Genomic DNA, 25,542 nt, shown 5'->3' on the forward strand with positions numbered 1-25,542 from the left:
AGCTGTGATGCTACTGTACTCTACAGAGGGTGACATAGTGAGACTCTGTGTTTTAAAAAAAAAAAACAAAACTTTTATGTATAAAACTTTAATATAGACTTTTTATACTGAAGTTATCCCCATAGTTCGTTGTTGTTTTTTGTTGTTGTTTGTTTGTTTTGTTTTGTTTTTTGAGACAGAGTCTTGCTTTGTAGCCCTTAGTATAGTACCGTGATGTCACAGCTCACAGCAACCTCAGACTCTTCGGCTTAAGTGATTCTCTTGCCTCAGCCTCCCAAGTAGCTGGGATGACAGGCGCCCTCCATAACACCTGGCTATTTTTAGACAAGAGGTCTGGAACCTGTAAGCTCAGGTAGTTCACCCACTTCGGCCTCCCAACTTCTGGGATTACAGGCATGAGCCACGGCACCTGGCCCATCCCCATAGTTCTTGAGTAAAGAGTAAATAATATAAAGAGAAAGTGATAGTTTTCAAAATAAAGTATCTCTTGGTTGTCTAATCATATCTTCTTGATTTTCTTTCGATAAAATAGTTATTCTTAATTATGGAGAAGGTTTTACAGAGATGTACAAGATTGTGGCCCAGGTAAAGGTCTATGTTGTAACATTTTTGTATCAGTTTTTGAAAAAATAGCATATTGTTTTATATACTAAGTAACTGAAGAGTATCTGATCCATGACATTTTTGATCTTTAATTGATATTATAATCATTAAGATTTGTTACTCAACATATATGTGTTTGTATAAAGGGCAAGAATATCCAAATACTGATTTAATTTTCAAACCTTTAGTAAATCTCCTAAGCATCTTCTGGAGGAACCTACAGTTAAAGTTGAAAGCATCTTTAGAAGTTGGTTCACTCCTCCACCACCACTCAACCTCTCTTTACCCTAAAAACAAAAAAATGAGATAGGGAAGAGATGGGCGAGGACATCCTACCGCCTTTTGGTTCTTGGCACCAGTATCTGGGAAACTACGTCTACTTTATATGATTATGACAGTTTGGGGCATCAGCAGCTTTTCTGTATAGCCTATGAATAGATACGAAATGAACAGTAAGAAGGATAACCTTATAAAAGCAGTTAGTGGGGTTCCTTCCTCCGAAGTGAGTTCCAGCTTGTGTTATTCTGTTGGGTGTGGTCTGATATAGGGTCCTGGCTAACAATTATAGCCTTCACATGGCTAGGGTGAAGGTCATTGTCCTTTGCTCTTTATATGATTGTAGCATCTCCACGCCTGTCATGGTACGCTGGGCCACTTGCCTTTCTTTCTTTTTTTTTTTTTAATGTATTATTACTGATGATATTGAACATTATCTTAGCTTCCAACTTAAATACCTTTTAGTTTAACATCCTTCTCTGTCATCATTTTCACAATTAATAGAGGTATATTAATACTGCGTTCATCTTTCTTTACACAAATAACTTCCCACTTTAGATTTTTCATACAGACTACTACCTGTATTCTTACATAGTAAATCTACAACATTCCTATACGTGGAGTCACTCGTAAATGGGTAGAAGAGATCTGACTCATTAAAGATGGCTATGCACCTCCCACAGTTTTAGGTTTTAGGGATACAGCAGTGACGAATCAGATAAAAAACTATGCTTCTGCCATTTAAAATCTCACAGAAGTCAGTAAACAAGTAAGTACATTAAGTAGAATGTTGGAAAGGGATAAAAGAAAAAAGTAAAGCAGGAAAGGGAATTAGGGAGTATTGCAAGGGAGGCATGAAAATGGGATGGGCCCTAATTTTACATCAGGTAGTAAAGGAATGTCTTTCTAAAAAGAGCCTATCTGAAAGTGGTGAAGAAACAACCTGTGGAGCCATCTGGGGCAGGAACACATTCCAGGAAGAAGGGTCTGGGGATCAAAGGTTTTGAAGACAAGTTTATTGTGTGTGATAGAAGAATAAAAAAGGAGGGATAGGGTGGCTAGACTGGAGTGAGAAGAAGGGAAGTACGTGGGCCTAGACATGCAATGTCTACGAATTAAGGGTATGGGAGATCTTGAAGGACCTTATAGGCCATTGTATGCACCTTGACATTTACTTCAGGTATGATAGGAAGCCATTGTTCTGTTTTTAACTGTTTATGGTATTACTCTAGCTACTGTGTTGAGACTAGATTATAGGGAGTTAAGAATGGAGGCAGAGACACAATAAGGAGGCTGTTGCAGTAATCTAGGTGAGAGGTGCTGCTGGTTTAGACCAGGATTGTAGCTCTGAAGATAATGAGAAATTATTGGATTCTGGATATATAGTAGTTGAAGGAAAATAAAGCTAGCAGGATTTTTAGACACATTTGCTGTGGATGTGAAGAAAAGCGGCATCAAGGATAACTTTAAAGGTTTTGGCTTGAGCAGCTGGAAGGATGTGTGTGTTTGTGTGTAAGACATTAGAAGGGGTAAGTTTAGAAGGACAATAAGGAGTTCTGTTTTGGTCATGTTCAATTTGACGTTCATTAGAAATCCAGATGGAAATGTCAAATTGGCAGTTGGATATACATTTTTTGGAATTCAGAGAAGAGGTTCAGAGTGGAAAATTTTAATCAGGAGTTAGCAACATATAAATGGTATTTAAGACTATGAGAGAGATCACCAGAGGAGTGATGTAGATAGAGAAAAGGACCCAGGACTGAGTCCTCGGGCTCAATAACAATTGGTTAGAACAGTGGTTCTCAACCTTCTTAATACTGCGACCCCTTAATACTGTTCCTCATGTTGTGTGATCCCAAACCATAAAATTATTTTTTTTGCTACTTCATAACTGTAATTTTGCTACTGTTATGAATCGTAATGTAAATATCTGATATGTAGGATGTATTTTCATTGTTACAAAGGGGTCGCAACCCACAGGTTGAGAACCACTGAGTTAGAAGAAAAGAAAAAGTCAGCAAAGAGCCGAAAAGGTGCAACCACAGAGAAGAGGAAAATAAACATTGATGTCTTAGAAATCAAATGAAGATCTTTTTTGAGGTGGTTTTTTTTTGCCTGTCCTTGCTCTGTCTCTGTAGTGCAGTGGCACAATCATTCGCTGTGATGTAATCTCAAATTCCTGGGCTCAAGCAGTCCTCCTGCCTCAGCCTCCCAAGTAGCTAGGACTACAGGCACACCTAGCTAATTATTTACCAATTGTTTTTTGTAGAGATAGGATCTCACTTGTTGCCCAGGCTGGTCTTGAACTCCTGGCCTCAAGCAATCCTCCTGCCTTGGACTACCAGAGTGCTGGGATTATAGGCATGAGCCACTATGCATGGCCAGTAATGTGTTTTAAGAGGAAGGAATCAATTTGGTTAACTACTGCAAATAGGTTAAGTAACAAAAAGACTGATTGACCATTGCATACTATATGGCAGTTACTGGTGACTTGGATCAGCAATTTCAGCGAAGTGGTGGATGCAAAAACCTATTTGGAGTGGGTTTGAAGAGAATGAATGTGAACATTGAGCATCAGTGGTTGCTAACATCACAGAGACACCCAGATATTTTGTGCTTCTTGATGGAAAAATATATGTGAAATGATTGAAAGACTTGGGGCAGAACCCCCCACTCTGCCCGGAGCTCTGACCACCCCAATCAACTGCAAGAGACGTCGCTTGATGCAAAAACGCAAGAGGATTTTTATTCCAGTATGCTGGGACTTGACTCACAACTCTTTTAGGAGCCGAGAAGTCAAGCCCCGCACAGCAGTTTTTTGCAAGCTTACAAAGGCAAAAACTACAAAGTAGGCGGGAATAGCAGACATGCCGGGGACTCTAACAATAAAGTAAGAGGGTATAGACACAGCTGGGGCTGTAACCAGATAAGAAGAACTCTGGTTCATTATTCAACTGTCTTAAGACAAGACTAACAGTCAAATATTTGCTTAATAGTAAACATTTGCTGCAGCTCCTGGGGCTATCTCCTGGAACAGTTACAAAAGGTCACATTCCTATGGTAGGGAGCGAGAAGTGGTCACATTCTCATGGTAATATTTTCTTTCACGATCTTGTCAAAAAGAAAGAAAGGAAAAAAAATTAACATGTTTTAAAATCAGGAAGAAAATCGTAACTTCTAGATCCAACTACTAATTCACAGGAACATATACAAGGTTATTAAACTTGGGGATACCAGGGGGGTGCGATTACCACATTCTAAGTCATGGGAGTCTCACTAGGACAAATGAAGACATTTCTTCAAAAAATAAATTTCAGGGGGTAGAAATAAAGATCAGCCCCTCAGTTGAGTATTTATCAACTGAACACTAGATGAGTAAAATGTGGTATATTCAAATAATCCATATTATTCTGCAATAAGAAAATGTGAAATACTGATATACACCACAGCGTGGATGAATCTTGAAAACATATTAAGTTAAAGAAGTTAGTCATAAAGGACCACTTACCGTATGAATAGGCAAATCTATAGAGAGTGAGAAGATTTAAAAAAGAGTCTTAAAAGATATTTTAACAAATTGCATTGTGGTGAAATTTACTTGGATCCGGATTCAAACTAAAAAAGTATGACCTGAGACTAGATATTTAATGATATTAAGGAAATGGTGATTATTTTAGTGTGGTAGTAGTGTAAATTTTTAAAGTTCTTTTAAATACTGAGGTATTTACATGTGATAGAATGGTATAGTTTGATTCAGAATAGTACAGGAGGAGGGGAAAGTGAATCGAGTTATAGATCAAATAAAATTGGCTATGCGTTAACTATTGAAGTAAGATACAGGTTTTTCATTACACCATTCTGTCTAGTTTTGAATATGTTCGAAATTTTCCATAATAAGTTTTTAAAAGCATAAGAGGAGAGCAATCAAAGACAGCAAATGTAGGCAGCTTTGTGGTAGTAGCTAGAGGGTCAGGAGAGTTCAGCAACAGGTTAATTTGTGTAAATAAGATGGGAAAAATAATAATGTTTGTATGCTAATAGGACTGATCCCATAGCCTGGAAAAATTGGTTGTATGGGTCAAAAAGACAGTTCCCTATTTTTTCTTCTATTTCCTTCCTTGTTGTCTGTCACTGTCTTTTTATGCTAATTTCTGTGAGATTTCTTTGGCTTTATATTCTAATCCTTCTATTCAAGGTTTTGTTTTCACCTTCATATTTTTTATATTCACTGTTCTTTCTTCCTTGAGTGTCCTTGTTTCATGGGTACAAATCATTTTTTTTCTTTAAAGTTATGAATGCTAATTCTTTTAGAAGTTTTCTTCTGTTACTTACAAACCCCTTCTGTTACTTTTTAGTTCTTTCTTTTCTGTTTGTTTTGGTCTCTGGCTTGTATATTGGAGTCTTATTGGAATAGCTGAATGCTCTTTTTAAGAGAGAAGCCCTAAAAGCCAATTGAAAGGTTTGTGCGTGTGGATGGAGTTTGTCAACTAGTGAGCTTCAATGTGTTGTGATCAGATGAGGGGCCCTGGTATGTTCCTTGTAGCCTGCCAGGACTGTGTAAACCAGGTTGCTTTTTCTCTGGAGTGAAGTAGTACAAGGTGAGGTGAAAAATACAAATGCATCAAATGATACATAACAAAATAGTTGATATTGACAATGAATGCTGCCGTTTGATGGGAAGAGAGATCATTGTAGGCTAAGGGGAAGTCTGGAGAAAGATTAAGAAGAAGGAGACAGTTTTAGACTAGGTCTTTGAGAATGATTAAGATTTGAGGTTGGGAACAGTGGCTCACACACTAATCTCAGTATTTTGGGAGGCTGAGGCAGGAGGATTGTTGGAGACCACAAGTTCAAAACCAGCCTGGGTAACATATCAAGACCTATGTCTACAAACATATTTTAAAAATTAGCCAAACATGGTGGCATGCTTGTAGTCCCAGCTACTCAGTGAGCTGCAATATGTTATTGCACTCTAGCCTGGGTGATAGAGCAAGATCCTATGTCTAAAAAAATAAATGAAACTTACTTGTTACCTTTTTTTATTTTTTTGCAGTTTTTGGCCGGGGCGAGTTTGAACCCACCGCCTCCGGTATTTGGGGCTTGCGCCTTACTCCTTGAGCCACAGGCACCGCCCCGAAACTTACTTTTTTAAAAAGATTTTGATTTGGTGGTGGGCCTTTTAAGTTGGTCTGAAGGGTTAAAATGGAGGTGAGTAGCGTCAGTAAAGGGTTCAAATAGATGGCAGGAAAGAAAGTTATCAAGGTTCTTTCCGGCTGTTATTAATGTTAAGGATTAGTGAACCATTACTTTTCAAGAAGAGTGCTATAAAGAAAATAAGATTTTAGGGAAATAATCTAGCAGTAAAACTAATTTAGTAAACTAAATTCTTATGTGATTTTGCTTTTCAGTACAAATACAGAGACCTAACTGTACGTGAAACTGTCAATGTTATTACTCTATACAAAGATCTCAAACCTGTATTGGATTCATATGGTGAGTTTATGCAATAAAAATACTGATTATTGTATTTTGAGTTTACTCTTTCTGTTAATGATTGTAGTTTTTCCAATTTCCTCTTATTTTTATTAGTTTTTCAATTGTAGGACTGAACCTCCACCTAAAAAGTGTTGGGGGTTAGGAATTGTGAACTCTAATAGTAACATTTCTTTAGTTTTTTTAATTTAAAAAGTATTTTTTTTAATATAGAACTATGTATGTACACATTTAGACATAGGAGGAGATGTTGACGAGAGTTCAGTCCATTTCCCAAAATGTAATCCCTAGATCCCTGGTTGTAAAGAATATTGTTGGGCATGGGGAGAATTCTATGAGTTTGAGCAATTATGGATTAAACAAAATTAAATGGGTTCCTTGTACCAAGTTTTCTCAGAGCCCTTAATATGCTAATGCCTTAGATATCAGGAGGAGACAGAATATCTTGTACAATATATCCTAAAGTTTCTTATACTGAATCCCCCCCCTCCATAGCATCTCTTTATACTTTAAGAAACATATTTTGTAAAAACGAGGAATATATTTCTTAATGTAGTCTTTAATTCTTTAGGGCAGGTAGATGGCAGTTTGTCTCTACTTTTTACTGAGACAAAGTTGGGATTTACATAAGAAGTGACAACACCTGGACTTATCCTTTTTAAAAAATAATTTTTTCTGTCCCCACATAATCCTAACTTAATTTCTTCAACCCAGTCTCCTTGAAAACACCAGGGCCAGGGGCCAAGGGAAAACCACCCATGTTCTTTCCTGTCCATTATGAGACCTTGGCTCTGAAAGCAAAGAACTGAATTTTGTGAGTGATACTTTATGAATTTCACTCACCCCTAGGGCTTTGAAAACATTAGGAACTGATGAAGAGAGGTAGGAGACAACAGAGGGGCAATCAGTTCAGCGTTTCCTGGACAATAAAGACAATCCAAAGTCCTCTTCCAAACCTTGGGGACAATTCCCCCTCCTTTCACCTACCTTATTTCTGTCCACATATTGTACATTTTCAACTACAGAAAAACATGTCACTGAAATTAAAGGTCATTTTAAAATGGCTTCAATGGGGAGAGAAATGACTAGGGCTAGAACTTTAGGTATATAGTTTTTATTGCATGTAAAAGAATAAATATATTGATCAAAACTGAAAAAGACTTCCATCATCAAACAAATCTTGTATAGCTTCATTATAGCTTTATATGGGTAGGCTGAATGTAAAACCATTGTTATCAAAATACTTTTTGATGGGCTCAGTGTCTATAGCTTAAGTGGCTAAGACTCCAGCCACATACACCAGAGCTGGCGGGTTCAAATCCAGCCCAGGCCTGCCAAACAGCAATGACAATTACAACCAAAAAAATAACCAGGCATTGTGGCGGGTGCCTATAGTCCCAGCTACTCGGGAGGCTAAAGCAAGAGAATCACTTAAGCCCAGGAGTTAGAGGTTGCTGTGAGCTGTGATGCCATGGTACTCTACCCAGGGTGACAGCTTGAGGCTCTTTGTCTCAAAAAAAAAAAAAAAAAAATGCTTTTTGATGGCCAGGCACAGTAGTTCCTGCCTCTAATCCTAGCACTTTGGGAGGCTAAGGTGGGAGGATTACTTAAGGCAGGAATTTGAGACCAGCCTGAGCAAGAGTGAGACCCTGTTACTACAAAAAATAAAAATTAGCTGAGCATGGTCGTGTATGCTTATAGTGCCAGCTAATCAGGAGGCTGAGGCAAGAGGATCACTTGAACCCAGGAATTAGAGGTTGCCGTGAGCTATGAAGATACCCGTGTACTGTAGCTTGGATGACAAAATAAGACTTTATCTCAACAAAACAAAATGGAAAAAAAATGCTTTTATAGTAAATAAAGTCTTGAACGTATAAGGCTTTTTTTTTTTTAATGCACAAAACATAATTGAGTGTAATACAGGTTTATAATTGTTAACGGTAGTAAAAGAACTCAGGTCTACAATTATATTCATGCGTCAGTGAACAACAGGGATACGGTCTGAAAACTGCATTATTAGGCGGTTTCATCATTGTGAGGACATGATAGAGTGGACTTACACAAACCTAAATGGTATAACCTATGATACATCTCGGCTGTATATAGTATAGCCTATTGCTCCTAGGTACAAATCTGTGCAGCATGTTACTGTACTGAATACTATAGGGAGTTGTAACACAATAATACTTGTGTATTTTAATATAGAAAAGGTACAGTAAGAAATGGTATAATCTTATGGAACTGCTGTCATATTTTCTTTTTTTTTTTCTTTTTCTTTTTGCTGCTGTCATATTTTCAATACATAACATCATTGTGCTATGCATGACTGTAGTTCTGTGTTCTTCTACTGCATATTACATCCTTTTCCCTATGTGATAGTGTTAATTCTAGATCATTGTTACAAATAATAGCAGTCCATATACTACAAAGTATGTGCCCTAATTGATTGCCCAATTAATTAGGGCACATACTTTTTCAATTATAAAATTAAGTACCCAATTACTTTAATTGAGTATTGGGCACCTTCACAATTATAGACCATTTACAGATAGAAAAAGTGTGTGGTATGAGAGATTGATATTAAAACAAAAGTTTGGGGCAGCTCTCATAGCTCAGAGAGTAGGGTGTCGGCCACATGCCTCCAGGCTGGCAGGTTCGAACCCAGCCCGGGTCAGCTAAAAACAGTGACAACTGCAACAACAAAAAAAATAGCCAGGCATTGTGGCAGGTGCCTGTAGTCCAAGCTACTTGGGAGGCTGAGGCAAGAGAATCACTTAAGCCCAAGAGTTTGAAGTACCTGTGAGCTGTAATGCCATGGCACTCTACCCAGGGCAACAGCTTAAGACTGTCTCAAAAACAAACCAAAAAAAGCAAAAGTCTGTATTTAACGATGAAAACTTTATTTTTAATACTGTCTACTGCGGAGGCTAAGGCAAGAAGATCACGTGAGCCTAGCAGATCAAGTCAAGATTGGGCAACATAACAAGACCCCCATCTCTAAAAAATAAAAATAAAAAAAAAGTTATGGTTTGATACTACCTGGGGATTAAGAATGAGAATGAGGGCGGCGCCTGTGGCTCAGTGAGTAGGGCACCGGCCCCGTATGCCGAGGGTGGCAGGTTCAAACCCAGCCCCGGCCAAACTGCAACAAAAAAATAGCCGGGCGTTGTGGCAGGCGCCTGTAGTCCCAGCTGCTCTGGAGGCTGAGGCAAGAGAATCACATAAGCCCAAGAGTTAGAGGTTGCTGTGAGCCGTGTGACGCCATAGCACTCTACCCGAGGGCGGTACAGTGAGACTGTCTCTACAAAAAAAAAAAAAGAATGACAATGAGTAGAAATAAACATCTGGGGATTTCTAAAATATAAAGATACTCAGTTGACATTTAGTGTGGTATCATTTGATAGTGATTTTTAAATAGTTTTATAGTCATGTTAGTTGGGAACCTGGAGCTCATATATACTGGGACGTAACAGTTATATCTGTTTTTTTCAAGTGCTACAGTCATGCACCATATAACATTTCAGTTAGTGACAGGATATATGATGGTGGTCCCATAAGATTATAATAGAGGTCCCAGCTACTCGAGGGGCTGAGGCAAGAGAATTGCCTAAGCCCAGGAGTTGGAGGTTGCTGTGAGCTGTGTGATGCCATGGCACTCTACCAAGGGCAATAAAGTGAAACTCTGTCTCTACAAAAAAAAAAAAAATTATAATAGAGCTGAAATGTCCTAGTGACATATGTAGCTATCATAATGTATTGCATTTCCTTTTCTTTATTTATATACACAAATACCATTGTGTTACAGTAGCCTAAGGTATTCAGTATGGTAACATGTAGTATAGATTTGTAGCCTGGGAGCAACAGGCTAAACCATATAGCCTCAGTATGACTGTAATTAAAGTGTCTTTTCTTTACTTATTAAAAGCTTATCACATTGAATGGATCAACAAAGTATTCTTTGTTATTGGACAGAATGGATGATCCATAACAAGCTAGCCCCTTTGGGGGATAGTAATGACTTTTAACCAGTGTTTCTGAGTCATAGGAACATCTCTAAAAATGTTCATGACTAAATCATTTTCTTTTCAGTGTTTAATGATGGCAGTTCCAGGGAACTAATGAACCTCACTGGGACAATTCCTGTGCCTTATAGAGGTAAGTTCTTGTGTTATTTATGTTTCCAGTGTGGGTGGATTTTGATTACATAATAAATATGTTGCCAAAGAGTTACAAGTAAATTAAACCTACTTTCTCATGGCTTTCGTGATAATACAGAAATTTTTGCTTCTATTCTAATTGAACTTCATTTATCAGCAACACCCAACATTTTCAGCTTGTTTTAAGCTTCCTTGCCAAGATGTATCAACAAATAAGTACCTGAGTGCACTGGCAGAATTTGATGTCTCAGAGAGTCAGAGAATTTTAGAACTAGAAAGGGATCTTAGTAGCTTGCCTCCTAGTTCCACTTCCCGCCCCACTCAGACTTTTGTGATAATGGGAAATTAAGATAGAGCCTTTAAAGTCAGAACAGCTAGGTTCTAGTTCTCACATTGTAATCTTACCAATTTTATGACGTTATAGATGAGGATCTGTAACATTTGGAAAGAGTACCTAACTTGGGGGAAATGAGAATTTGTGGAGATAATTTATGTAGAGGACTTGGCACAGAGCCTAGTATTTACTAACCAGACAGTTAAAAGTAGCTACTATTAATGGTTGTGATGTTGGTGATGATGCTGATGATAGATAATTACATCTTTTAGCCAGTCTTCCACCCTCAGCTGAAATACTTAAAGTGATAAGCATTCAGATTAATAAGAAACCATTTTGTTTTCATACGGCTCTGTTACTTATTCCTTGTGACTAGCTAAGACCCATGTCTCTGTTACTTACCCATTGATTTCACATAGTACCTGCTATGCAGGAGGCAATAGGGATGGGAGCTATAGATAGAAAGGATGTGCCTTTTCTGGAAGAACTCCCAGTAATAGGGGAAACAGAAGGAATAAATAAATACATAGTAGTTAACACTATTTTATAGGTGCTGTAGAATGATAAAATGAAAAGTGCTGTTATTTCATTTCACTATGAGACTATGACAGAAGAAATGACATTTGAGCTTCCTATTAAAGGATGAGTCAACCGTTCTTGACAGGGTACACATTACAAGCATGGGGAAAATATACTTAATTGAGCATCAGCATTGTATAAGGCAAATATGATAAATTTTAGGACAGCTGAGTGAAATTCAAGATTACTGACCTTGCCTTTGCACTCAGGAAATAAATTCTGGTGAGAGAAATAGGTATGGGTATGTGTTTATAAATCTGTATTAGCCTCTGTTCCTTCCATCATTCTTTAAGTGATGGAGTCCGTAAGCCTAAGTTATTCTGGGGGAATGCTTCATTTTCACAAAGCAAAAAATCCTGGGTGGTGGAAATAATAAATTTGTGTTTTACATACTACCATTTATTCTATTGGAGCTTTTATTATTGCTCATTGTGGAAGTAATTTATATTAAAAAATAAATCCAAAGTCCCACAAATATCTCATGTCTTTATGTGAAATTTATGTATACATACTTATAAATGTGTCTGAATTATGCTAGGTGATCCACCTAGTTATTTGGGACATTGGGCTTTGAGCACAGTAAGAAAAGGCTATAATTTATGTTTAGTATATTAAATGTATTGGATCCTTGGGAACACAGTTTAACATGACTATATTTAGTCAGATTTCTCAACTGAGACAGGTGCTATTCCAAAAAGTAAAGAAAAGGGGGTTGACAATGTTGATTTTGAATAACTACCACTGAAAATGCCATATGCATTGGTCATACTGTGGACACCAATCAACATCTGTTTGACAGTTGGATTGGGTTTTATAGTCTGGGTTTTAGCAAGGGAATTTCAAGTCTAGCTTATTGTACCACTTTCTGATAAGGCATCTTAATCCATATTCTTCCTTCTTTCTATTTTCCCTTCCCAGCGAGCCTTATTAACTGAAATGACAAGTAACAAAGAATAGATTGAATCAAAAGATAATTCATAAAGAATGTTTTACAGCAGCAAGCAGTCACTGGCAGAATACTGATTGGTTAGCTCCTTCATCCTGCTGATGTATTTTACAAACTACAAATTTGAGAAACTGATCTTATATAGAATTTTGAAACGTGAAATATTTATTATTGCTTTCTAAGGTGTTCCTTAGTTGTAGCTTTCTCTTCCATACCTAATAATCTATTTATCTATTAACAAGTTTCTCTTTCTTTCTCAGGTAACACATATAATATTCCGATATGCCTATGGCTGCTGGACACGTACCCATATAATCCCCCTATCTGTTTTGTTAAGCCTACTAGTTCAATGACTATTAAAACAGGAAAGCATGTTGATGCAAATGGCAAGATATATCTTCCTTATCTACATGAGTGGAAACATGTAAGTATTAATAGTGTTCTGTGAATTAGGGGTATTTTATATATTTTGCTCACTTGCATCTGCTTTCTGTTAACACTAAAGGAGGATTCTAAGGAGGAAAGATAAGTTCAGATAACAACCCAATCACTGAGTTGAGCTCAGGTAATTAGAAAAGAATCTCTGAAAGAAAGATAACTTGGATTTCTGTAGAGCTTTGTAATTTACAGAATGGTCATACTATGTATACACTATTTTCTTGAGTTGAAACTTTAAAAATAGGATTCACATAGTGGGAAATGCATGAAAAAATATATTCTGGTGGTGGGAGGTATGTTTATGGAACTGAAATCTCATTACCCAAAGCATTCCTGTCAAAAATAATAGTAGGGAACTTCTGTTCTGCCTCTGACGATCTAACTCTGGCAGACTGCATTCCTACCGAAAATAACTAGAAAAGCCAGAGAAAATGGCTAAAAAGCAACAAACAATACCCATTGGTAGGCTTTGGGAAACTGTTGAGGGAATCAAGACTTGAAGGGCCAAGATTCTATAGAGAAAAAGTGGCAGCATTTTACCAAAAATTTTTTCTCTAGGAATATTTACTGATTTTTTGATACAGGATGAGAGAGAATCTGGGTTGAGGGGCAGAGAACCCCGCAGAGTTTCTAGTAAACTCACAGCACTGAAAAGACAGAAGTTACTATTCTATCCACCAAGGTAGCCAGGACTTTAAGATCCAAGATTTAGGAGAAAAGGAAACCACAAAGAATTATGTTATATACCCTGAGTTTCTCTCCCTTAAAAGATATGCTGGGGCGGTGCCTGTGGCTCAGTGAGTAGGGTGCCAGCCCCATATACTGAGGGTGGTGAGTTCAAACCCGGCCGCAGCCAAACTGTAACAACAACAACAACAAAAAAAAACTTAATAAAAGATATGCTGGATTTGGCTTGGTGCCCATAGCACAGTGGTTACAGCACCGGGCACATGCACCAAGAGTGGCAGGTTTGAACCCAGCCCTGGCCAGCTAAACAACAATGACAACTACAACCAAAAAATAGCCAGGCGTTGTGACGGGCACCTGTAGTCCCAGCTACTTAGGAGGCTGAGGCAAGAGAATTGCTTAAGCCCAAGAATTGGAGGTTGCTGTGAGCCGTCATGCCATGGCACTCTACTGAGGGTGACATAATGAAACTGTCTCCAAAAAAAAAGATGTGATTCTGGATTCCTAAGCTTCAAAGACAAGCTGCTAAATGCTAAGCAGAAAGATACTGGAAACAGCCAATTTTCCAGCCTCTCAGGTTGAAGAGTCAATTGGTATTTAGAGCCTTATCAAGAAGGGGTAAAAGTAAACATCCTAAGATCTTACTTGGCACTAGTGGAAGAATACATCTTAAGAGGGGGAGCTCAGAAGGACTAATGAGCCTTACAAAAACTCAGCCTTGAGTCAGCACAGTCCCTAGTTTTACTAAGTTGATCCTTACTATATGTCTGCAGGATAGGGTGAAGCCATGATAGAGGAAGATAAATGTATAGATGCTCTATAACATTTCATGAATAATGTCCAGCATACAGTTTTAAATTATTGTGCCAGGTATGGTGGCTAATGCCCATAATACCAATACTATGGGAGGCCAAGGTGGAGGATTACTTGAGGCCCCGAGTCCAAGAGCTGGACTAGTCCCAGCTATTTAGGAGGCTGAGGCAGGAGGATCACTTGAGCCCAGGAGTTTGAGGCTGTGGTGAGCTATGATGATGCCATTGCACTCAGGCCCAGGCAACAGAGTGAGACCCTGTCTCAAGAAAATAAAAATAAAAGCCTTAAATAATATTGTGACTGTTGCTTCTATCCATCTTTGCATTTGTGCCAGTACATTTAAATTGTCCATTGGCAAAAATACAGGTTTTGGTTAGCTCTGTAGTGTCAAAGGAAGGACACTACTATCTGCATTTTGCAATATACTTCTGTGACTAGTGCTTTTTTTCTATAAGAAGCAAGAGCCTTGCTGCATATAATGATTAAAACCACCTAATTTTATTAAAATAAACTTATTAAATGGAATTTTTATATTTGAGGTCCTGCAGAGAATATTGTCAGGCTAGTTGAAAACTGATAAGAAATGGCCAAACTTTTCCTTTTTGCTGAAAAATGATTATGTAGCTGACTTGAATTTGTTTTCATTTTTTAGCCACAGTCAGACTTATTGGGACTTATTCAGGTCATGATTGTGGTATTTGGAGAAGAACCTCCAGTCTTTTCTCGTCCCACTATTTCAGCATCCTATCCACCATACCAAGCAACAGGGCCACCAAATAGTAAGTAGAATCAAGATTTCATTTTTAAGCTCATACAAAAAAAGCTCAAAAAAAGTCTTATAAAAATTATTTTTAATGACTTCCCTTTGCTTTTTAGCTTATCAAGTTAGTGAATTTTTTGGAGGCATTCTGAGGCCCCTCATCTGCATGTACAGATTCCCACCAAAGACTGGCGTTTGGGCTTCCATTTGTGGGTAGAAATCTAAGTGTGGGTGTGCTGGATTCCAAAATAGAGAAGAAAGAATGCTGGAATAGAGCTAGAATTTTTAAAATTATGCATGTTGCAGAATAGCCATATTTGATTACCTTGGAAGCTGATCTAATACGAATGGTCATCTGACCTTTCCTTTCCCTTTGATAAGGATTAATTATAAGATCGACTAAATCATTCACATTCAGCTATTCTGGGTGTACACCAGAATATTAGACATCTAGCTCTCAGCTTTCTTCTCTTTAGTACAGCAATTCATGACTTTACCTTGTGTTGAGTGGTGGGAGCATGGGGACAATATCAATCTCCCCTAATTGGTATATGTTACTTCTGTATTTTTGAGTAATTGTTACTGATACTTTAAAATCACCCTAAATAATTACGAGTTGGTTGTACGTATTTGTTTTGACTTTCCTAAATCTGTATTGATTTTATTATGTTTTGAGCTGTTTTTTTTATACATTTTATTCAAGACCATAATTAACTAAACTTAGTTATCTTACAAAACAAATTATGTGAGCTTTCATATTTCTTTTGCTGAAAATTATACTGTTCCTTTTAAACCCATTCTTTGTTAAGGAACATCTAGACTTACAAGCTGAATGGGAATCGAGCAGACGGAACTTTTTGAACCTATTTCCCTTTTCCTTTCCTACCTTCCCAGGACAAGTTTGATTTTTGGATTAGCATCTCTTTTAATAAAAACACTGGTGATTTCTTTTGGGATGAAATTCATCTTCATCTGACTAAATGCTGTTGATTCTAGTGCCCAAGAGCATAGAATCTTACTTAAGTTTGAAATATCAGATATTTCCTAGTCTCATTACTTTTGTTTATTTGCTCAGATAAGATAGCCAGTGACCACTTAGGATAAAGGTTACTCTTTTCCAAAATTTAGGTCTCCTAAGCAGCATTTTTTTCTAAATTTCTTCCAGTTTTACATTGACATTGGAATATAATATTCTACTGCTGCCACTATTAGAGTTCAATTTTGTACTCATAAGTCATATTAAATACTCTAGAGCTAATTAAGTAAATTACTGAAAGAGACCAATTTATTAGCCATCCATCCCAGTTTCGTACATTTAGACAATGTTCTACATTCTTATAGATAACTGTAAAGAAATAAAGGCTTAAACTCCAACCCCCCCATACCCCACGGAATAATCCAGAAATGTGGATGTATACCTAAATAATATCTTACAGTTGAAAAGTTATATACTTCCATTGTTATTATTATTCAAAACATTTTTGACCTTTTATGATATACTTCGGATACCTCGTTTTTGAACAACTTACAGTAAAAATCAACATTTATTGAGTGGTAATCACGAGTCGTAGTTTGAACCCAGCCCCGGGCAAACTGCAACAAACTGCAACTGTGAGCTGTGATGGCACAGCACTCTACCGAGGGCAACAAAGTGACATTCTGTCTCTAAAAAAAAGAAAAGAAAAAAAAATTCTCGTTTAATACTCACAGTAACCCCATATGTATAGTGTATGCCATTTTATTGTAGCTCTAACATTATTATTTCACCCTATTATATACTTCCTTGATGGTCTTGGATCCAAAAGACACTTGTTATTTCCTAAAATTAAAATTTGGAGGTTTGGGTAGAATTATTAGCTTTTCAGGGTTTTGTAGGTTTGGGTAGAATTATTAGCTTTTCAGGGTTTTGTTGTTATTGTTGTTGTTTGTTTGTTTTTGAGATAGTCACAAGCTTTCGCCCTGGGTAGAGTGCCATGGTGTCACAGCTCACAGCAACATCAGATTCTTGGGCTTAAGTAATTCTCTTGCCTTAGCCTCCCAAGTATCTGGGACTACAGGCGCCTGCCACAACAGCTGGCTATTTTTTTGTTGTTGTTTTTGCAGTTGTTATTGTTGTTTTTAGCTGGCCAGGCCAGGTTCAAACATGCCAACCTCGGTGTATGTGGCTGGCGCCCTACCTGCTTGAGCTACTGGCATCACCCAGCTTTTCAGGATTTTGGAAATAAAAAATTACTTAAATTATGAGAAAATTGCTTATAATTAAGTGTAAGGTGGTGGTTTGTGGTTGGGAAGAAACAGCATTTTATGAAATCTAGCAAATTGTGATATTTTGAGAAAGGTTTACCTTTCTGAATTATTATTGAACATTATTCTAGCTTCATTATACTTAAGAAATTTACTTACAACATCTATAGATTCATCCTAACAAGAAGACTGTGAACACTGGTACATGGAGGTATGCTCAGTAATTCTGGTATAGGTTTCTAAGACCCTTTTTGATCTGAGCCCAGTCTACTTCTCTCACCCACTTCCATTCTGTGCTTTAGAAGACACCACCTCTCTAGCTTTCAGGCCTTCATGTATCAGTCCTCTACTACCACAGTGCCCAACCTCTGGGCCACAAACCAGTTGTAGGTCTGTGGCCTGTTGGGAATCAGGCCGCACAGCAGGAAGTGAGCAGCAGGCAAGCAAAGCTTCATCTATTTTTACATTTGCTCCCCCATCACTTATATCATTCACATCACCCGCATTTCCAGAGGAGCTCTGGCTTCTGTCAGATCAGTGCTGGCATTAGATTCTCACGGGACCTGCAAACCCTACTACCATAAACTGTGCATATGAAGGATCTGGATTGTGCATGCCTTGTGAGAAACTAATGCCTGATGATCTGAGGCGGTGATATCAGCGTTGGGACCATCTAGTTGTAGGAAAACAAGCTCAGGGCTCCCGTTGATTGTGCATTATAGTTAAGTTGTATAATTATTGTAAGTTGCATAATTATTATACAGGGTGGCCATAAAGCTCATGTGCAGTTCTAAATTGTACACTATTTTGAATTGCACGTGAACTTTATGGGATACCCTGTGTATTACAATGTAATAGTAGTAATAAAGTACATAATAAATATAATACACTTGATCATCTTGAAACCTTCCAAGTTAAGTCCAGTTAAGGTCAAAATTAACTTATTTTTATTTTCTTCCTCTATGATGATTAGCCTCTTGGCACCACCAATAGTGGTGGTGTTCAATGCCATTAGGGTTCCCTTTGAAGAATATGTAAAGCTTTCTTTAAGCTTGCTGGATTGCAATCTTTTTTTCTTAGTGTTTCTAGGCTTTTTTTTTTTTTTTTATATAATCTGACTAGATAAATATAAACTTTGTGTAGGGCTTCTCATAGTAATTTGAAGCCTTTTAAAGTCCTTAAAGAAGCCAACAAAAACAGCTGTGCTGATTGGTCACCACAGTCTTAAAAAAGCATCAAAAGATTTTTTAGATTTAATGAAGAGGCCTCTTTCTAAGATCACCTTGGACCGAAAGAGGCCAGAGTTACAGATTGAACCAGCTCTTGTCTCAGGTTATAGTGTCCTTGAGACCTTTAGAGCTGACCGGGTTGACCTGTTTGCCAGTTATTACTTGTTGGGATTGTGCTGAGTGTTGTGACTCACGTTTAATGATTGGAGAATTGTTTTGTTTGGTGCTGAGCTTCGGATTCTTTAACTCTGTGAAATTTTGCTGTGGTTTGACAGTGTGATGAATATCTTATTCAATAGCTGACTTACTCAGGATTGTGCATATTACTTTTAAAATGTTTAAAAATTGTTTTTAGCTTCCTACATGCCAGGCATGCCAAGTGGAATCTCTGCATATCCATCTGGATACCCTCCCAATCCCAGGTAATGAAACATTATCTTTTGAATAATTGTATTAGAAATTCTATATTGGACATAGAAGCAGAATAATTTGCTAAGTAGGGCATTAAAATAAATTTAGTTGCAATTTAATGGAAGGTGAAAGTTGGTTTATTAGAATTTTATGGTACATGCACATAATTTGAAAGGACTTTTCTTCAGTCTGGAGAAATGAAGCTCCATTTTCTTTACAGAGAGGAAAGGAAGGGTATTGGTAACGACAACGATCTTGATTGGTTTTGGGCCTTGAAATGCTTGCTAGTTCTTAAAAGAACTTTGTATATTCAGTGTAGATAGTTGAAAAGTTAGTGGAATATTAGCTCTAATGAATTCAACCAAAGAGAAAAAGTTTTATGCCTTTAAAAAAACATACTTTATCTTTGCTTTTTTTTTTTTTGTTTGTTTGTTTGTTTGGAGACAGAGTCTCACTTTGTCACCCTCAGTAGAGTGCTATGGCATCACAGCTCACAGCAACCTCAAACTCTTGGGCTTAAGTGATTCTCTTGCCTCAGCCTTCCAAGTAGCTGGGACTATAGGACAAAAAACGCCCAGCTATTTTTTGGTTGTAGTTTTCCTTGTTGTTTAGCTGGCCCAGGCTGGGTTCAAACCTGCCAGCCTTTGGTGTATGTGGTTGGCACTGTAGCCACTGTGCTATGGGCGCCGAGCCAACTTTATCTTTTCCTTAAATCAAGAGAGCAGCAAAGAGTTAAAACAGTTTATAATGAGAGAAAACTTAACAGTTATGAAGTCCAGCTCACTCATTTTATGTAGCAAAAGTATGAAAGACAAAAATTCCAGGAAAGAATAGGGAGCATTCTAGTATGCCTGGAAAAATAGGGTTATGTATAATAGTGGTTCTCAACCTCTGGGTTGCCACCCCTTTGTAACAATGAAAATACATTGCGACATTAGGAAGGTTGAGAACCACTGACATCACAGCATTAGGAAGGTTGAGAACCACTGGTATAGGAGAACAGAAGAGAATAAAGTTGCAACTTTCATAGGTAGTCTAGATTTCCCAAAACCTTCTCTGTTCTCTAGCTGGTATTGATTTTCCACTGTGTATCTCCTGATCTTTTATTTAGCATTTGTTATTTCCTGCTATCAGGATAATTTACAGGGATCTTGCCCTGTCTTGATTAATAGCTTCATGGGGGAGATATAGACTCATATCTTAGCTCCTATCTCAAGCATGTGTAAACAGTCCCTTGATTATAATAAATAGTAAATTTTGAAGGGATACATTTTTAAAATGGAACAGGAGTGTAGGAAAATTCTTTTTGAAAACCCTTATGTCAAAAAGCACTCTTACAAAAAGATTTGCTACATAGTGCAAATTGATTAATAATCTATAAAGATGGGAAATAGTACTATTTTTTTTTTTTTTGAGACAGTCTCACTATGTCACCCTCAGTAGAGTGCTGTGGCGTCACAGCTCACAGCAACCTCAAACTCTTGGGCTTAAGCAATTCTCTTCTCTTAGCCTCCCAAGTAGCTGGGACTACAGGTGCCTGCCACAACCCAGCTATTTTTCTGTTGCAGTTGTCATTGTTGCTTAGCTGGCCTGGGCTGGGTTCGAACCCACCAGCCTCGGTGTAGGTGGCTGATGCTGTAATCACTGTGCTACGGGCGCCAAGCCAGACTCAATTATTTTTTAACTTAAGAAAAAATGGGGAATACTCATGAAAAGGAAATTAAGCAAACTAAAGAAACTGTTCTCAGAAGTTAATATCTGTAGGCCTAGAAGAGTTTTATACCAACTTACTGAAAAATTCAGCAATATGATCACAGATTGTCTTTGAAAAGATATGCAAAACTGGTGGGGGACTCAAGAAATCAGCCATGCCAGTTTTCAAAAAAGTGGATTCAGAATTTCAGTAGATTGACAGTGTTTTCTTCCAACACTGTAGCATGGATTACTAAAGAGATTGGTAACAAAAGTACTTTTCAGTAGCTTCCAGCATGTGTCCCCATGAACAAAAATGCTTTTAACATTTTTCTTTTTGATTTTACTTTTGTATTCATAAAAGAGTATCATGATAATTTGAATCTTCAGCAAGTCATTTATAAAATTTTTTGTTAGGGACAAGTAAGAGTAAACAGGTAATACAAATAGGGGAGTCTTTGAACCTCCACACTCAAGAATAATTATTGACCGTGAACTTGGAAAAAGCTTTTGCTCTGTGGCTGTGGGCTAGCTCTTTTTATTCAATAATGTTAATGGACTTGTAGAAGACATGATGATCAGAATTTCTAATATCCTAAACCTAACAATGATAGCTAAAGTAGAATTAATTGAGATTTATTATCCAACTAAGGGGTGCTAGTAATGATCCTATCTTACATTTCTTCTGTATTATAAGGGGAAACGCTGATAAACTATCAGCATTCAGAGGAAAATAGATGACTAAAGGAAAAATGTTAGAAGTTTTCAAATATTTGAGAGTTTGAAGGCTTTCAGATATTGAGTAATCTTCCAGAATGCAAATTTAGGACTATTTAAAAGTCATAGCAAAATGATGGTTGGTGTTCAGTAGAGAAAGATGACCGTTTGTCAGATATGTTGTAAATGATATTTATGGATAGGAGATTAGAGGAGAATATCTCTAAGGAAAGTTCCTTCTGACGTTGATATGTATATATGAATAACACAAACTGTTCATTGAGGGATATGTTGTTGTTGTTGTTTTCCTAACTACTTAAGGAGGAATATTTTCAGATTAGGGATTTGCAAAAGTTACCCATGAGCCACAGAAGAAAATTAAATAGTATCATTTCTTTATAGATTGGGAAATCAGAATAGAAAAGATCTATCACAAATATTTGTTGCTTCTGATGCTGTTGGATTGTGCTTAGAAATACTCTTGTTTTCTACTGCTGGTGAAGCTGACCATCAAGTAACCAGGACTAAGCAAAAGCATTTAAACATTTACTTTATAGACATGGTAAATCCAGTGTAGTTAATGGAATTTCCATAGAACTTTATTTGAATAAATACCCATAGCTCTAAAACTATAAATTAATTAGCTGGTAAATCATTTATCAAGCTTAACTTCCTGAACGGCATTCTTAAAAATACTATAGTTTTGGGGGCTGACAGGTGTAGTGGCTCACACCTGTAATCCTAGCACTCTGGGAGCTCAAGGTGGATGGATTGTTTGATTGAGCTCAGGAATTCTAGACCAGCCTGAGCAAGAGCAAGACCCTGACTCTGAAAATAGCCGAGTGTTGTGGCGGCCACCTGTAGTCCCAGCTACTCAGGAGGCTGAGGCACAAGGATCACCTGAGCCCAAGAGTTTGAGATTGTGTGAACTGTAACACCATAGCTCTCTGGGCAACAAACGAAGAATCTGTCTCAAAAAGAAAAAAAAATACTATGATGTTGGGTCATCTTAATGTTTAATATTTTTGTTCTTTTCTTTAGTGGTTACCCAGGTTGTTCTTACCCACCTGGTGGCTCATATCCTGCCACAACAAGTTCCCAATACCCTTCCCAGCCTCCTGTGACCACTGTTGGTAAGTACTCTTGAAAAACTTGTGTTTCTCCACATAAGCCAAGTCAAAGTCTCCTAGTGTCAAAAGTGCATAGAAATATTCTAATTTCTAAAAAGAAATTTTATTCTTTTTCTATAGAGGAAAAATTGATGGTCAATATTCTGTAATCTAAAACTTGAAGTAACTGATTTGTCATCATATAAATGAGCATTCTACCAGGGCATAAAATAAACCTGCTCAACTCTTGTCACTCTTTCCTCTTTATTATATATGTTTATTGGTGAACCTTGTGTGTGTTGAACTATTGGGAGTTACTTAGATTTTCCTTACATAGTTATATGTAAAAACAGATGAGCATTTTTAAAAGAAAGCACCGTGACTTAATATGAGTGGATCAAGTAAAACAAATTCTTGTAGAACAGTAGTTTCTGCTTTTTTATTTTTTGTTATTTATTAGAGTTCCTAAAATACAATTTCCTTCAACTAAGAAAATTAAAGCAGTAAGAGAACTTTTAAAGACTCCCACCCCCATTTACCTACCTCCCAGTTTGCACCACTGTTATCTGCCTTCTCCCTATTACTATAGCTCAGTTGTGTTTGCTTCTGTCTAAAACTGGTTTCTCCACTATACGCCCTCCAACTTCTTTGGGGGCATCACTTCAGCAGCTCTCTACTCTTAATTATTGAGTTTTGTTCTCTAGTGAATCACTCTGATTAGCACATAAAAACATGCCCTAAAATAACCCTGAACAAATGGAGAGAAATTTCATGCTCACGGATCAGAAGAATTAATATTGTTAAATGACCATACTACCCAACAAAATCTATAGATTGAGTGCAATCCCTATCAAAATACCAATGCCATTTTTCACATAAATAGAAAAAAAATCTCATAATTTGTATAGAATCAAAGCCCCAAATAGCCAAAGCAATCCTGAACAAAAAGAACAAAGCTGAAGGTATCACACTGTCTAGCTTCAAAAAATATAATAAGGCTGTAGTTATGTTATTAGAATAAAAACACATAAATCACTGGAATAGAATAGAGAATCGAGAGCTAAATCTACTTTACTTATTTACAGCCAACTGGTTTTTAACAAAGTCAACAAGAGTATACACTGGGAAAAGGACACCTCCTTCAATAAATGGTGCTGTGAAAACTGGATTTCTGTGTAAGAAGAGTGAAACTAAGCCTCTTATTTTGTACCATATATAAAAAACTCCCAGATGAAAACATAGGAGCAGCACTTTAGGATATTGACCTAGGCAAAGATTTTATGGCTAATACCTCAAAAGCACAGGGAATAAAAACAAAAATAGCAGAAAGGGGCAGCGCCTGTGGCTCAGTGTGTAGGGTGCCGGCCCCATATACCGAGGGTGATGGATTCAAACCTGGCCCTGGCCAAACTGCAACAAAAAATAGCTGGGCATTGTGGCGGACGCCTGTAGTGTCAGCTACTCGGGAGGCTGAGGCAAGAGAAACGCCTAAGCCCAGGAGTTGGAGGTTGCTGTGAGCTGTGTGACGCCACGGCACTCTACTGAGGGCAATAAAGTGAGATTCTGTCTCTACAAAAAAAAAAAAAAAAAAAGCAGAAAAGTAGAGGGAAATCAAAATAAATAAATAGGTAAAAAACAAAAATAGACAAATGGAACTGTATTAAACTAATCTGCGCAACAAAGGAAACAGACAACAGAATGAAAGACAGTCTGTTCAGTGGGAGAAAATACAAAATATTCATAACAAAATTTTAAATATTTTCTACATATTGGACACCTCTTTGTAAAATTTTATAACGAATATTTTGTAAATAAAGGTACATTTAGCTACAATTTCCCATTATTTCTGTGTGTGGTGACTTAATGGGCAACCTTTGGGTATTTGCAAACTATTTGTTCAGCATGGAACTAATAATAGAATACATAAGGTGCTCAAACTATGCAAAAGTTAAAATAAAAATATCCTATTAAAAAGTGGGCAGAGGACATAAACATTTCTCAAAAAAAGACATACAGATGGCAAAAGGTTAAACATCACTAATCATCAGGGAAATGCAAATAAGACTCCATGTTCTCAAGTCCAGCTGCCTTCTTTATATCTCTGCTTGGATATCTAATAGACATCTCAAAGTCAACATGACCAAAACTGAATGCTCGGTCCATACCACTTCCCCATCTCCTTGGATATTTACACTATATTCTCACTTTAGAGTCATCCTTGATTCCTCATCAGAAAATCTCATTGTCTTCAAATATCTAGAATCTGATGATATCCAGCACTGATCCAAGTCACCAGTGTCTTTCATCTAATTTACATAAAGCCTTCCACAAGATTTCTCTGCTTCTGTCCTTACCCCCCTACATCTATCTGTATTCAACATAGCAGCCAAAGCAATCCTATTAAAATATAAGTAAATTATGTCATTCCTGCTCAAAACCTTGTAAAGGCTCTCCATTTCACTCAGATCAGTGTTCTTGGGCCTAGAAGGCCTTACGTGATCCTGCCCCTGACTTCCCATTACTTCTCTGACCTCATCTCCTACTGTCTCCTTAGGATTTGTCTACTGCCTGTTTCCTTTGTGTGGATCAATCAGGCCTACCCTCACCAGTTTGCCACCATCACTACCAACCCAGCACATACTCTCAACATCCAGAAGAGAGCTTTGTACATGAAGCTTGACATTAAAGGGGATTGCAGAGTGCCTGAATGAATATAGGATCCTATGAAGTTTATTTTTTTTTTTAATTATTTTTCTGATAACTCATAACCTTCCTGCGACCTAATGTATATGCCTTCCCCAACTCCAGAAAGGGTTTGCTTTTACTGTTTTATACACAGTGGTTATTCCAGTTCTGCTGGCTTGGTCTTGATTTATTAAAATGTAATCTTCTTTACCATAATGTAGCTTTTTCCCACAATATAACTATTTGAGTTAAAAAATTGAATGATGAGAGTTCTTTACTCCATGGGCAAAGCACACTAAATGTTCACTAAAGGCTCTCTGTTTCCATTCAGGCATCAGCAATAGAAAACAGTGCTATTTGTCACCTTGT

General features: G+C 37.4%; 1 protein-coding gene across 2 annotated transcripts in view; it reads left to right on the forward strand.

Moving 5' to 3' along the window:
* The window catches only part of TSG101 (tumor susceptibility 101), a 44,350-nt gene that overhangs the window by 1,387 nt on the left and 17,421 nt on the right, over positions 1-25,542 (forward strand). Inside the window, exons 2-7 of one of the 2 annotated variants that reach the window (XM_053560817.1) lie at positions 6,288-6,372; positions 10,462-10,527; positions 12,649-12,812; positions 14,979-15,105; positions 18,915-18,981; positions 22,421-22,512. In XM_053560817.1, the coding sequence (XP_053416792.1) occupies positions 6,288-6,372; positions 10,462-10,527; positions 12,649-12,812; positions 14,979-15,105; positions 18,915-18,981; positions 22,421-22,512 (601 nt within the window). The remainder of the gene's footprint in view (positions 1-6,287; positions 6,373-10,461; positions 10,528-12,648; positions 12,813-14,978; positions 15,106-18,914; positions 18,982-22,420; positions 22,513-25,542) is intronic. The other variant, XM_053560818.1, reaches the window with a different exon arrangement.

The sequence above is a fragment of the Nycticebus coucang genome, chromosome 14, assembly GCF_027406575.1.
Source record: "Nycticebus coucang isolate mNycCou1 chromosome 14, mNycCou1.pri, whole genome shotgun sequence".
NCBI classification, from domain to species: Eukaryota; Metazoa; Chordata; class Mammalia; order Primates; family Lorisidae; genus Nycticebus; species Nycticebus coucang.